Source organism: Chlorocebus sabaeus, chromosome 9 (assembly GCF_047675955.1).
Source record: "Chlorocebus sabaeus isolate Y175 chromosome 9, mChlSab1.0.hap1, whole genome shotgun sequence".
NCBI classification, from domain to species: Eukaryota; Metazoa; Chordata; class Mammalia; order Primates; family Cercopithecidae; genus Chlorocebus; species Chlorocebus sabaeus.
This window is the reverse complement of record NC_132912.1, coordinates 95708000-95724174: the sequence shown is the minus strand read 5'-3', so window position 1 is coordinate 95724174 and position 16175 is coordinate 95708000. Positions and strand designations below refer to the sequence as shown.

The 16175-nt window shown below is 35.2% G+C and overlaps 1 protein-coding gene across 9 annotated transcripts in view; it reads right to left on the bottom strand.

Moving 5' to 3' along the window:
• Positions 1 to 16175, bottom strand: part of EXOC6 (exocyst complex component 6) — a 304230-nt gene that overhangs the window by 59422 nt on the left and 228633 nt on the right. For all 9 annotated transcript variants that reach the window (XM_073019177.1, XM_073019178.1, XM_007963577.3 and 6 more), the window contains one exon: positions 5190 to 5331. In XM_073019177.1, coding sequence (XP_072875278.1) covers positions 5190 to 5331 — 142 coding nt within the window. The remainder of the gene's footprint in view (positions 1 to 5189; positions 5332 to 16175) is intronic.

The following is a 16175-nucleotide window of genomic DNA, read 5'->3' as shown; positions in this document are numbered from 1 at the left end:
GCTCTCTTGCTAGCATATCACAGACTAGCAGGATTTTATGTTAATCCTGAGAACCAATCACAGGCTATTAAGTAAAGATTTCTGAGAGTCTTCAAAAGAAAGTGATCACTATGAGTCAATATTTATGAGAAATCTGAGTAATGTCATTTTCTTCTTTGAAAGGGTAATCAGACTGGTAGGTAAGGAAAATTAAATGGACATTATTAGCTCTTTATGCTAGCAAGGCTTCTGACAGAAGCTGCTCATAACATGGAGCAAGATGCCAAACTGTGAGTTGGATTCAATCAGGGCATTAGCTACTGGCTGAGAAATCTTAAGATACCCATAAGGTTCTGAATAATTGACCTAAATAGATACAAAGGAAAGGTCCATGTAATATAGTGGTTCTCAAACTTTATCATGCAATAGAATCAATTGGAGGGTCTATTCAAGCAAACTGCTGGGCCCCATCCCCAGAGTTCCCAATTCAGCAGGTGGGGCCCAAGAATTTGCATTTCTAACAAGTTTCCACGTGACGCTATTGCTGCTCATTTGGGGACCACATTTTGATGATGCACTGTATCTCAGGATATTGACGTTCTGTATCTAAGGATACGAATAACAGGTTTTGTTCAATATTTTGCTAATGACTTTGGTAAATATGTAGAAAGAATGATTACAAATCCACAGATACTAACTTTTGATATAAAAAGATCTCAATAGGCTAGTTACGGAACACATCTCAACATTTATTAGGGATAACCTTAAAATCCTAAAATAAAAACCAACCATACATATATAGGACAAGAAAAACAGAGCTTAGCAATCACCAAAAAAGAGGGGAGAATACACAGAGATTATAGAATCCTGTAGCTTCAATGATTTGGAAGTATATTCTAGCTACTGAAAAAGGTTTAACAGTTTTGGCTTTATTAATCAACTATAGAATATGAAACAATGTATTTGATAGCAAAGCTACATAATTATACTTGTTCTGTACACCTATCTCTATATTTAATCTAGGGTATCAGATATGAAAGAGAAGATAGTTAAACCACTTTGTTCAGAGAAGATTTTTGGATCTAAAACTGTATCACATAAGAAGAATAAGGAATTATTGATATCTGGCCTTCAGAAGATTCAGAGAGCTATAAGAGCAGTTTTCATGTAACTGGCTTGTGGATAAGGATTTGTTTTTTCCTGTGTGACCCTAAGCCAAACTTCAGATATAGTTGTCAGGCTGCTTGCTATACACAGGTGCCCAACTAAGGAGAAAAATGGGAAGGGGAGAGTAAAATCCAGCTAATGTTTTATTTAATAAGCTATGTGCCTTGGTAGGGGCCAAGTCCAGATGGGAATAGTAAACTTTCTCTAATTCAGATAAAGGGGGCAACTCTAGAGGGCTTTTTCCTTTTTACTGAGAACACCTTTTCTAATTTGCACAAAAACACAATATAGACTGGTAGTGACTCTAACCCTAAGGTAGAACTAGGTCTACTAAGAGAAATTTAGAGAGAAAGTGGTTTCAGTTCAGTGTGAGAGATTATGATAGAGTGATGTATTGTATAGAAATGTATTTTCTGAAGAGTATTTAATCTCCCAAATTGGATGTTCAAGGAATGGCTGGACACTTACTTGGCAGGTTTATTATAGAAAGGATTTCAAGATGGAGGAGTGTGTGAGCATGTCAATGTTATTAACAGGTGTGTGAAGAAACTCAATGATCTTTTAGCTTCTAGTCCCCATCTGAACTACCTGCCTTTCCTCTTCTTCATATTCCAGTTGATTCCCATGGTATCCAGACCTTTTCTCTTCACAGACTTACCAGGCACTTTAGCCTTCCTACTATCTAGCCAGATTTTTCTTCTTGTCTCTCTTTCTTCTCCCTTCCCTGCCCCAATATGCAGAAAGCATACATACTACATTAAAATTGAGAATAAGTTTTCTATTTTTAAAGAGCTACTTTTCTCCAGATTTAAACAAAAAAACTTAAGATGAAAACTTATTTTTAAAATTCTTTTAACGTATTTATTAGAGAAAGTTAAGTTTCATTTTAAAAATGATTTATGTATCAATCACTGAAAGTCAGAAGTTGAGGGGTGGATGGTTCTTTTGCACCAGAAAGACTTCTTTATCCATGCTATACTACTTAAGTAAAAAGATGTCTCTTGGAAAAGAGAACACCAGACACAGTGAAATAAACACAAACATTTTTAATCAATTTCTTTTGTCCCATGAGTAGTAAATGCATGTCACTGTATTAAGTAATGATTAAGGTAATACAGAAGTATTAGGAAGTAGAACAAACCATAGGCAAAATCTTAAAGGAATCCAAACTGTCTTCTATGGTTTGTCTTTGGAGTCCTGGTCTCTTCCTTTTCATATCTACAGTGCCAGGACCTTAGCCCCCATCAGGCTAGAGTTTACCCCTCTTGCAAATGGCCCCAGGCTTCCTTGAGTTATAGCTCATACTCAGGACCTTTCTTGGTCTTTTCCAAGAGACTAGCTCTTAAAGAAAACATCAGAGTTTTAAAAGGAGCCTCTAGTAACTCTGCCCAAAGGAGTACCTGAAAGTGGAAACTATCCTATGGCAGGATACCGAGGCAAAGATTCCAGGGCGTTTGGACATTTCTCTAAATATCAATAGGCTAGCCCTTCATAGAGAGGTAAGAGAATAGAGGGAAGATTTGGACACCTGACCTTGTCTAATCAAACAGTAATTTCCATCTTTGAGCAACAAATTTAATTTAGAAGACACATCAAATGCCAACAAAGGTAGTTCAATTATCTAGTTATTTTGAAGCCATACTAAAGATGTAATACAGTAATCCCATCTTACCCATGGGGAATATGTTCCAAGACCCCCAATGGATGCCTGAAACTGCAGATAGTAATGAACCCTATATTAATTATGTTTTTTTCACATACATACATATATACCTATGATAAAGCTTAATTTAAAAATTAGGCACAGGGCCGGGCACAGTGGCTCATGCCTGTAATCCCAGGACTTTGGGAGGCCGAGGCAGGTGGATCATCTGAGGTCGGGAGTTTGAGACCAGCCTGGCCAACACGTTGAAAACCTGTCTCTACTAAAAATACAAAAAATTAGCTGGGTCTGGTGGTGGGCACCTGTAGTCTCAGCTACTCAGGAGGCTGAGGCGGGAGAATTGCTGGAACCCAAGAGACAGAGTTGCAGTGAGCCGAGATTGTGCCACTGCACCCCAGCCTGGGAGACACAGTGAGACTCTGTCTCAAAAAAAAAAAAAAAAAAAAAAAAAAGTAGGAAGAGTAAGAGATTAACAACAAAAATAATAAAATAGAGGACATATGATAATATACTGTAATGAAAGTTATGTGAATGTGGTGTCTTTCTCTCTCACACACAAAATGTCTTAATGTACTCTACAGGAGGTAACAAAAACTGCAGAAAGCAAAACTGTGGATAAGAGGGACTACTGTAACACAAAAATGTCTTGAGCAATGCTTATATAAGATATTTATACAGACAATGTCTTACTGGAATGATCTCACAAGACAACTTTTAAAGAAACTTAAGAAACCAGTTTCAAAGTATTTGTGGAATGGAAATAAACATTACTTTCAGCTTAAAAACTTACAAAAATGGCCAGGCAGAGTAGCTCATGCCTGTAATTCCAGCATTTTGGGATGCCAAGTCAGGAGGATGACTTGAGCCCAGGAGTTTGAGACCAGTCTGGGCAAAACAGCAATACCTCATCTGTAATTTAAAAAAAAAAAAAAAAAAAGTGTTTCTTTGGGATATTGTTGTAAATAAAAAATAGGCCAGGGGTGGTAGCTCATACTTGTAATCCCAACACTTTGGGAGGCTAAGGTGGGCAGATCACTTGAGGCCAGGAGTTTGAGACCAGCCTGGCCAATGTGGTAAAAGCCCGTCTCTACTAAAAATATAAAAATTAGCTGGGCGTGTTGGCATGCACCTGTAGTCCCAGCTACTTGGGAGGCTGAGGCACAAGAATCGCTTGAACCCAGAAGGCAGAGATTGCAGTAAGCTGAGACTGTGCCACTGCACTTCAGCCTGGGTGACAGAGTGAGACTCTGTCTCAAAAAGCTAAAACATAAATAAATAAATAAATAAATAAATAAATAAAATAAATAAATATTTGTCAAACGATAGCTTTACTTTGAGAAAGAAATATAATAAAAGTTTTCTAGTTAGAGAAAATTAAAAATGCTTTCTAGGAAAAGAAAATTAATCTTTCTCTTCCCTAGGAAAAAAAAATTTTCTTTTGCTTTCTAAACAAATGTTTATTTAAAAAAAAAAAAAAAATGGGTAGGTTTTTAGAAACCTTGGAGTGTGTGTGGTGTACAACAGACAACTGATCTTGTCCAAAGAGCCTAATAATTTTCTATAATATTAATGATGTTTTTCCTAGCACAATGCCTTATACAGAGTGGGCACACAAATATTTGATATCTGTTGAAAAAAATGAGTCATTTCTGCTTCAGTTGCAAACTGCTGACATTTAATTTTTTAACGTCTTTCACAAAGAATACATTATTGAAAATTTTTCCTCAGACAAATATTTTACAATCCTTCTTGTGCCCCACTGATTTTCAATTTATCAACTGTGGTGCCTGATAGAACTGTCAACCAGGGATTTTCACTGTTTAATCAGTGTACTACTTATTTGAAAGCACTGCTTGAAAATTGCTCACATATACTCATATCTTGTACTTAAAGAATTATAATTTGAGGGTTGATAAAACCCATATCCAAAAGCACATATAACAAGGCTAATAACCAAATAGCATATTTCATTTGCAATGCAAGGTCCTGGCGTTATTCTTCTAGCAAGTATCTAAAAAGTTACTTACAGGGCAAGTAAGAATGACAGAATCATTTCATTCATTTATGACAAACATTAGGAGAGTCCTAGAAAAAGGCAAGAATGACCAGACAAGGAATAATGAGGAAAATGAGTCATGTTTTTAAATATCCCAATCTGGAATGCCACTTCAGTGCCTCTCTCTAGAGGCCCTAAATGTGAAGCTGAGATATTTTTATCTTCCTGTTTCAGGAAGTTAGCCCTACTCCTAAGGCTGCTAAAAGTTTAGCTGAACCAGGCCTTTTCCCTCCTTTCTGAACTATCCTGCTGAATACATTTTTTTCATATAATTTAAGTATGGATTCCCAGTAATACATAAGAATAAACCAATATAGTACTTACATTCACACTGTATGACATCTAAGTTAAACTGCTGAACAGCTCCCATGCTTATTTGTTTTAACTCACTGTCCAGTAACATCTGCATTAAGGATGTTGACAGATGCTGGCAGGCTGACATGCAAGCTGTCTGAGCAACTTTCCCCTGTTTAAAACAATCAAACCAAAAATCAAACAAATAAATAAACATAGAAATACATCATAAAGGATCAGAAAAATCATACACTTGGCATTCTTTTTGTTGGTTATGCTTGGTACAATGGTGATTACTTTCCTTCCTGTTTCTGTATTCTGAGTGGTTATGCCTTTATATTATAGAAATTAACACGAATATTTTTAGTTTACTTGGCTTTCTCAGGATATAAATATCATTAAAGCTCTAATTGCACAAAGGAAAATTAAAACACCAGTTAAAAACTGTTATTTCAGATCTCTTGAAATACTGAAAGCACTTTAGAAATGCATATTAAAATGACATTTATGACATAAAATAAGTCATACTGACAGAACATTTTATCCACATAATGCTCCTTAATCTCTCCTTTACATAATTAACCAAGTCAGAATAAAGGAAGGTAACAGTATAACTTACTATTATTGCTATTTAAATTACAGCTAAAATTCAAAATACCGTTTGAATCATAAGTGCTTACTTCTAATCAGAACATTAGTCTATAGCATAGCTTCAATCACTGGCAGAAAAAAAAAGGTTTGTCTACCAATATGGCTTCAATATTTTCTACAGATGTGCATTTAGCTTTAGAAATTAAGTTTTTAAATCATCTGGTAGGTTGGAAGTATGCGGTTGAATATTTGTGGTTTTCTTTCAGTATAATACACATCATTAAAAAATATTTCCTACTATAATAATCTCCTAAAACTCTACATGAACTTTCACTGATAGCCTAAATTGTTTTCTTAAAAATAGCCTTTTTAAATGTTTAGCCTCTGCATTATACAGCTGACTCACAAAACTACACCACTTTTAGTATAAATTTTTTTTTTTTTTTTTTTTTTTTTTTTGAGACAGAGTCTCGCTCTGTCACCCAGGTTGGCGCAATCTCGGCTCACTGCAAGCTCTGTCCCCTGGGTTCACGCCATTCTCCTGCCTCAGCCTCCCTAGTAGCTGGGACTACAGGTGCCCGCCACCACGCCCAGCTAATTTTTTGTATTTTTAGTAGAGACGGGGTTTCACTGTGTTAGCCAGGATGGTCTCGATCTCCTGACCTTGTGATCTGCCCACCTTGGCCTCCCAAAGATAAATTATTTTTTTAAACAGGTTTTGCATTTCAACTAGAAGTTTAAAATATTATAAAAACTCTTTTAGGTAAAGTTCTCCCGTATAATACTGCTCCTAGGATGGCTACCTTCAACTGACAATTATGTTACTTGGTGATGGACTGACTACTATGATAGGATTCAAAGATCTATGAATATCATTAGAAATAATTACTTTTGGAAGACATGCCATGTTTTGCCTCATTTGCATTAACAAATATTTACGCAGTCATATTTGATAATTATATTTTTCCTACTTATCTCAAAGGCCAGAAAGCTACAAAATCATGACCAAAATCTCCCTAATAGAAATGTTACAATATATTAGTACAAAAACATCTTACATAGGATTGACTTGTGAGAAAGGTAATAAAGAACATAAATACTTGTTCTAGATGCTTATTACAACATTTGTTAAATCACACATTAAAAGTCAGACAAGAAACAACTTTTTGAATGAGTTTTTTGCATTTAGGCACTATGCACAGTGAAAAACTACATATCTGAAACAGAATGTCAATTTCTCAATCAAAAACTTGAGATAAAAGCTGATGCAAACAATATATTTGACAGATACTGATGAACTGCCAAAAAGGAATGTAACAAACAATGCAAAACCCAGCATGATTCAAGATCCCCCAAACTCAAGAGGAATTAGTCTGGGAGACATGCAGCTCCATTCCCCAAGCAGAATAATATCAATATGAATGAGAAGTGGGGAAGCAGAGAAAGGAGAAATCAATGGCATGTCATTTAATTACAATGTAATAGGCTTCAGAATACTTAATGGAAATGTCACTTTGACCCAATGTAACAGCTAGTGCATTTTAGTTTAATGTGCTTCTCCATCAAATAAGCTCCATGTCCTATGCATGCTGCCACTATCATGTACTAACTGCAAAAGTTGATTAATAAATTGCCAGAAAATTACTATTAAATTCATTTCATAAGCAAACACACTGTACAATATAAGTGGTATTGTTTATGTAAACCTTCAAAATTTAACATGGGTTCAGATGCTACAAACAACTACATAGCAATAGCACTGGAGCTGAAAATGATGGTAAGAGTAGACACAGGCTATTCCACAAACCTGGTGGAAATAAGTAATAAACACACACACACACACATACATACACACACACGAATTTAAATAAATATTTAATAAAATCTTTATTTAAATATCATGTGTAATACTAAAATCCTAACATTGAATTTCTTTTGATGAGGCATATTAAATACAGGCTTATTGTTCTCAAAGATAGAAGATTAAAATATTTATATTTTATAAATCTTCAGATGAAATAAATAGCTCAAAATTTAAGTTCATAATATCAAAGGTTCAGATTCTTTAAAATTTTAAAAAGCTATATTCCGTAAGATTATACAATATTTTTTAAATGTCTACTTTGTAACTATAAAATGCATACAACTATTCTTAAACTTCATCTACTACATATTTTTAGATAGAAATGTTAACACTCCAAAAATTTACACACCCAAAAATATACTTGATAATTTATTTTTAATGTCTATAGCCATTGGCACACTCTGGTATAATCTTCTGAACACTATTATTATATTATTATTGTTGTCGTTGATGCCTTTAATAATATATCATTTTCTAGAATAAAAATAGTCTGAGTACTTTTACAATGATCTTTTAAAAACTAGCCCTTTTCATTAGAGATGCTCTAGTTTTTAATATTGTAACAAGAAAAAGCCAAAATAATTAAGTAAAGTGATCGAGAAAACACGGCACATTTAATCAATTTCAAGCACCTCAAAATTTCTCCTGCCCTCATCTGAAAAATTAATTGCAACTATTGCCAACATTTTCCCTCTCTTTACAAAGTTCAATAAATAAGTAAAAACACCTGCTAAGCTTTTAAAGGTAACTACTTTTTTACCCTGCTGTAACATTTGGCTGAAAACAACTTGCAAAGAGAGAAAACCCTTAGACAAACTTCTTATATTTCAAAGGAACTTGTAAAAGAGAATCTGCTGACATATTAGATCCTTTTTGCATTACCGAAAAGCTTTTCTTTTAAGAACAATTGTGGTAAAGAGACATTTGGCTCCTAGGAAATTCCCAAAGGGTCAACCATATGCATCCTTCCATGGCACCTTCACAGTGCTGCTTTCTAGATTCATGTCTCAAAAACAGCTTTCATCATTTACTTGTGTGTCAGTCAATATGATTTATGGACTGCATTCAACAAAGTCAAAGCATATAGAATGAGAAATATGACTACAATCTGCTAATTTGTTTTGTATTGAGCCACTTAAGAGTCAAAGACCTGATGTCAGACTGAGACCAGTAACACAATTAACCAGCCGGTGACAGATTCATCCATCCTCCCTGCCAGGCTGTGCCAATCAAAGACAGCATGAGGCGACATTTGGTGAAATCAGTAAGAAAACTCATTCTCTAAGTAACCTATGTGAGACCTTGATTGACATTTTTTGAATTTAGTTTGTGGAACACAGCCACTCTTTACCCAATAGTCCTTCACTGCAAGCTGTGAAATAAGGCTTTTAATGCCAATCACAGGAACAATAAACCACAAACCACCAACCCTCAGCTTAAAAGGAATTAAGAAAACACATCTGTTTGTATGTCAAGACAAATTTTCAAAATAATTTACTATCATAGATTAGGCTAAAGATACTCTGTTTCCTGTGAAATATCATAAAATAACAAGGTAAAAACACAATATAGTTTATTAGATTATGGCTCGAAACTGGTTTGTTTTCAAAGTAATGTTTTCATAGATCTACTCTAATATAATTTTAAGAGAAATGTAGAATACTTAAAAACTAATTTGAGCCATTTAAATTTTCATTTGAAGTTTTCATTTGTGTCTCACCATATTCTTATTTCAAAGATCTATTTTAAAAGGTTTGATTTCAACAGTGATTATTTGAAAGCACTTTCCAATGCCACTTTCATTCTCTCAAGTACATTTAATGTTAAAATGTGCTCTTGAAATCACATTCTTTCTGTATTGGTCTACTCTTCCTTAATGAACCCAGGAGAGTCCATTTTTCTTTATTTATATTCCCTCAAAAGGTTAACTTTGTACAATAAACTACTTTTTTACTTAAGGAAAAAATACACAGACTCAAATATATTGTACATTATATTATTCTTTACATTGATAAAAAGTTTTATTTAAAAAGTCTAACTCTTGTCAAAGAAAAAAGGAAAATCGAAATAAAATCATGGTCAATTTGGATATTATACCTAACACTGATAAGTGACTTCATTAATTCTGATTCTGTATGGCTTTTTAAAGTTACCTAAATTCACGCAGTAAAATATTGTCATTTTATACAAACTCACTATCATCATTTACTACATAAATTTCACTTATGAGACTATGAAATAGTCTTTTTCAGAAGCAAAACAAGGGAAGTAGTTTAAAGAATTAAATTTTTATTTAATTCATTAATGAAGTAATGAATAAATTAATAAATTAATGAATTTAATTTCATTTCAGCATGCGTATTTTAAAAGGCTATAAATTGTAACTCTCTCTTTAGGAGACAGCCTTTTAAAAAAAATACTGAAAGAATGAGGTATTTCATCAGATGGAAATACTAAAATTAAAAATTAAAAAGTTAACTGAAATATTAAAAAAGATGTATAGTTGAAAAACAGGTATTTTAATTCAAGAAATCTGTTATTCTTCACTTTTATATAAGAATCACTAATCTAGAGTTTTACTATATGAAACATCTTGTTCAAATGTAAATACTGTTATGAAATCAGGAAAAAGATACCTAAAACATAGAATATGAAACTTTCCCCAAGATTATTTCAAAAATGCACAAGAATTTCTCTACCTAGTAAGATCAGTTTTAATTCATTTTCTGGCTGAACACTGTACATAACACTGAAATGTCTGATTCTCAGTAATATAGAATAGACATGTTATAAAGGTTTAAATATCAAGATGAATTCCCTTAGCGAGTTTAAATAACATTAATACTACCTTGAAGACAATTTTTTTTTTTTTTTTTTTTTTTTTGAGACAGAGTCTCGCTCTTTCGCCTAGGTTGGAATGAAATGGCACGATCTTGGCTCACCGCAACCTCCACCACCCAAGTTTAAGCAATTCTCCTGCCTCAGCCTCCCGAGTATCTGGGATTATAGGCATCTGCCATCATGCCCAGCTAATTTTTGTATTTTTGTAGAGACAGGGTTTCACCATGTTGGCCAGGCTGGTCTTGAACTCCTGACCTCAGGTGATCTGCCCGCCTGAAGATGAATTTTTGAAATTATGCTCTAAAATTCATAGGTCTATCAAAATATACTCATTTTAACAGCCACAACATTCCCCCAAATACCTCTTTACACTCTATATTCCTCTTATACTCTATTTCTGTCTGTCTCTAACTACTTCCAGCCCTGAAAGAATGAATTGGAACATCAGTTAACCACAATCCCACAGTCAACCATAAATTCCCATTCTCCCCTCTCAGGTTGTTCTCCTTCCAACAATTACCAATCACAAGGGTATGAGACAGTAACAGAAATGTCTACTCTTAAGACACTCACACACACACAGAGAGAAATAGAGCATGATCATCTTAAAGTTGAAAAATTTTTTCCTGAACTGGGACAACCTCAGGACTGCATAATACATGGCATATTTTTATTTCCCTCAAAACTTCCCCTATCCCAATCATAGGGCTCATCAAACTTTCGCAGTCTTTTTTTTTTTTTTTTTTTTTTTTTTTTTAAACAATCTTTTGAGCATGGCCTTAGAAGGCATGCAGTATCCAAATTTTTAGCTTTCTGCAAGTATCACTGCTTCTGCCATGGCAGTCCCATGATATTGCCAAACTCACTCTAACTTTTTTTTTTTTTTTTTTTTTTTGAGATGGAGTCTCACTCTGTCACCCAGGCTGGAGAGCAGTGGCACCATCTCGGCTCACTGCAAGCTCCGCCTCCCGGGTTCAAGCGATTCTTCTGCCTCAGCCTCCCGAGTAGCTGTGACTAGAGGCGCGAGGCACCATGCCCGGCTAATGTTTGTATTTTTGGTAGGGATGGGGTGTCACCATATTGGCCAGGCTGGTCTCAAACTCCTGACCTCATAATCCGCCCACCTCGGCCTCCCAAAGTGTTGGGATTACAGGCGTGACTGGCCAGACTCTGCCTTGGGGGAGAAAAAAAAAAGCTGCCAGAATCATTAACGGGTTAGACAACAGAAGTGGTTTACATATAATCATTAATTAGTAAACTGGACAAATGTCACTCAAGCAAACTGGCTCCCCTTTCATACATGTACGTGGAAGACTATTATAAACAGCCATATATAAAAAGATAGCACAAAGTAGGCCTTTGTCACTCATGAATTTGTATTTAGGTTTCAATTCTTGATATTGACTCCCAGAGTCCAGTACAAGTAGAACTTCATTTGCTGAGGCACACATTTGAATATCATGTTCTGTGAAACGGGTTATGATGGGGGAAAAAATGACTCAGAGACTGAGTGCAGTCAAAGTCTCAGCCTCCCTGGGGTTGGGGGAGGGAGAGCATTGGGATAAACAGATAATGCATGCTGGGCTTAATACCTAGGTGATGGGTTGACAGGGGCAGTAAACCACCATGGCACATGTTTATTTATATAACAAACCTGCACATCCTGCACATGTATCCTGGAACTTAAAATTTTTTTTAAAACTCATAAAAACAAAGTCTCAACCTTCCTCCCGCAATGTGGCTTTGCTTTCTTCTGTTAATGTGAATGAAGTAACTCTCATTAAGATCTACAGCTTCAATTGCATTTTATAGCATTTTCTGAAAGTAATTATACGGCATAGCAGTATTCTCAAATTTGGGGATTCTCAAAGTTTTGATGTTTACTCATCCTGAATGATAAGGGTTTACTGAATTTTCACTAGCCCAAGCCTTAGATCGTGGGAATGGGGTTGCAGTAAATACTAACAGTCATTTCTAGTTGATGGAATACCTGGGATGGGATTTTTAAAAAGTAAAGGGAATATATCAAGAGAAGGGAAGATATATATTAAAACAAAACAAAACTCATAAAAAGTGGGAAGGGGCAATCAAGGTAAACTACTTATTGTTTTTGTTTTTTTTCCCTAGAAACAACCTTGCATATGGCATTCAACAATACTATGAGAGTGAATAATGTGTCCTACAGACATTTACATTAGGCATTTGCCAATTGCTCCCCTCTTGCTTCCAAAGAATTGAAAGAGATTTTTAATCTCAACACTACCAGCTACCACACTGACTTACATAAGAGACAGAAAGATATAAAACAACATGACAGCTTTCCTACAGCACCTAAAGTCTCCTGAGTGAAAGAAAAGGAAATGATTGAAAGTTTGTTGCCCGCCTTCTGAACTACTTCCCTATATGTAATATTAGTCTGAATATGCTCCTTTGGTGGGACCTTAACTCTGCAAAGTCTAATCTCTGTACTTTTCGCATTATAGTATCTTGCATACGTATTTATAAGTATATGTCAGCATCTTGGCCTGTTGGTTTTCTGTTATTTCTACCTGACTTGCAAATACCCTGTAAATATGAATGCACCAACACTGTTATACTTCTCTCATTAGCTCCACCCTGACCTTTCTCTATTACTGTTCCCTCCATAGAGGGAAGAAAAAAAGAAAAATAGAGGCTCCTTGGCATCACCAGTTCTTGGCCTGCACCAGAAACTTCTAACTCCAACATCATGCTCTACCGTCTCCTTGCTCCTCAGAGATCTGGCCTTCTTTTTGCTGTCTTTTTCTGCTCACAATAAAAGGTAATTTCAACTCAATCTTTCCCCACACCTTTTAGTCCCTTTTCTTCTTCCCCCATTTCAACTTCTGCCCACTTAACCCAGGGGTGGAAAGCATCTTCTATTTTTTTCTATCATGGAAAACAGATTAAAGGGGGAAGATATCAGTTGGCTTCCTACAACTCTGTCACTTCTATCTACAAAAAGTCAAGTTTCTTTCTTTCTTTCTTTCTTTTTTTTTTTTTAGACAGAGGTCTTACCCTATCACTTAGGCTAGAGTGCAGTGGCACAAACATGGCTCACTGCAGCCTCAACCTCCTGGGTTCCAGCAATCCTCTCATGTCAGTCTCCCCAGTATCTGGGACCACAGACGTGCACCACCACATCTGGCTAATATTTCTATTTTTTTGTATAGACAGGGTCTCACCATGTTGCCCAGGCTAGTCTCAAACTCCTGGGCTCAAGCAATCCTCCCACCTTGGCCTCCCAAAGTGCTGGGATTACAGGCATGAGCCACCATGCTGGTCCTCAAGTAACTTTATAAACATGAATTCTCTATTGTTATCTTGTAGTAAAACCACCACACGCTACACTTGCATTTGTTTTTTGTACTGAATCTTCCTGTTCAAGATGGTACTTTGCTCATAAAGCCTGGACCAATGATTTAGTCTACTTCATCTATAGTTCTGTTAAAGAGTGAAGTTATAAGAGACATATACATGTGTGTATATATATATGCATATGTACATAGGTACACTAATACAGTATATATACATATATTTAGTCTATAGACAAAGAAGAGTCCATTTTAATTATTTCCATTTATACCCATCTTAGCTGTTACCTACAGGTGAGGTCTAGCAGTTTTTTTCCTAATCCACCGGCTTCCTACTAAAACTTTCATGTTGTTTCCTTTTAAAAGCCCTTTCATTACTACTACTTCCAACTAAGTCCTGACCAAGAGCAATTTGAAATATTGTTTTCTGCAATGTTTGACATCAGGAAAATATTTAAGTATGCTATGCTATATACAAACTTAAGACTTACAATTTATGAAATTAAATTTCTCACCAAGATTAGTCAGCATTTGGCTAACAGACAACTTAGTAAATGTCTAAAAGGATTAAAGTTACAAAATATAAATATGTTCATTTTCAACTAAGAAGATTTTAAAAAATTAACATCTAGTAGTGAAAATAAATTGTTTTATAACATTAAGAAAAAGCTTAATAAGAATAAAAATTCTATTTCTTTTTTTATTTTTTATTTTTATTTTTGAGACAGAGTCTCGCTCTGTCACCCAGGCTGGAATGCAGTGGTGCGATCTCGGCTCACTGCAAGCTCCGCCTCCCAGGTTCACACCACTCTCCTGCCTCAGCCTCCCAAGTAGCTGGGACTACAGGTGCCTGCCACCACGCCTGGTTAATTTTTTGTATTTTTAGTAGAGACAGGGTTTCACCATGTTACCCAGGATGGTCTCGATCTCCTGACCTCATGATCCACCCACTTTGACCTCACAAAGTGCTGAGATTACAGGCACGAGCCACCATGCCTGGCCTAAAAATTGTATTTCAAAGAGTGGACCTTGACTATTTACAACTTTTTCAAACATTTTCTCTCAAAGTTTTTTTTAACTCTCTCCAATACAGAGATATATTAGATTGTCAATATTTTGTTCATGATGATTTTTGTATACTTGGAATTAACTCGTAACAATGGATATAATATAAAAATGGATATCAAAATATGTCATAGAAATACCACTTTCATTTCCACAGAAATAACTACAACATAAAGAACTTTTTGAAAATACTGGACGTTCAAGTGCCAAACTTTCAAAATCTCTAATGCAAATTTATCTAAAACTGATCCCAAAATCTGCCCCTGCCTCCTTAAATTGACAATAACAATTTGAGTTTTTGGATGGTACGGTCAGTTTTACTTCTGAATATCACTTCTGTATTTTGAATTACATGGTTCATCAGCAGGAAATCTGTTAGCAAGCTTAATAAGTACTCAATGATTATTATATTGAGTAAAAAGGGCAAATGAAAGCCTAAAGGTCTGTGTCTTCAATAGGACAAAGTATTTCTCCCTAACACTGGGAATTTGCAACAGTTATTCTGGTGCTAAAGGGTCTTTTGTTTTAATCACTACTAAATTTACAGTTGAGTCTAGAGAGTTGTGGTTTTAGTTACTGTATTATTCCTTCATGGAGGTGTACAAGAAATGAGTAAAGGATACATACGAATATTTCTAATCAGTACTGATATCATCTTTACTAAATAACTATTATATAGATACTTTCCAAGTTTCTGCTGAGAATAATAGATTGCACCTTCACTTCGAAACTAGAAAGTATTCTCTATTTGACAAATTTCAATATGGAAACTGATTTTCAGGCAGTATAACTTTTATACTCTTTATACAGACAAGAAAATGACCTTCATGTTGTCCATTTCTTCACTATTTCTTTCATGTTTACTTAAAAAGCACTTATCAAGCAACTACTTTGTGTAAGACACTGTGTTAAGTGCTACTGAATATATAAAGATGAATAGATGTAGTTCCTGACATAAGAGGTGTAAGTTCTACAATAAGGAAAAGAAGGCAAGTCTACAAACAGCAGTAGTATAACATATAAACAGGACCATAAAAGCAAGACAAAGTATCTACATGTAGTCAAGTGGAATCAGCAAAGGCTTTGTGAAAGAGGTGGCATTAGAATGTCTTTGGGAAGAGATCCAGGATTTTTACAGTTATAAATAAAGCTAAGGCAGAAAATCGAAGATAGATCCAAGACACAATCAATATGCCAGTCTGGATGCACATGTTTAGTAATGGTCAGAAATGTGTGTGTGTGTGTGTGTGTGTGTATTTTTTGTAGAGATGGGGTTTTGTCATGTCAGCCAGTGATCTTGAACTCCTGGCCACAAGCGATCCA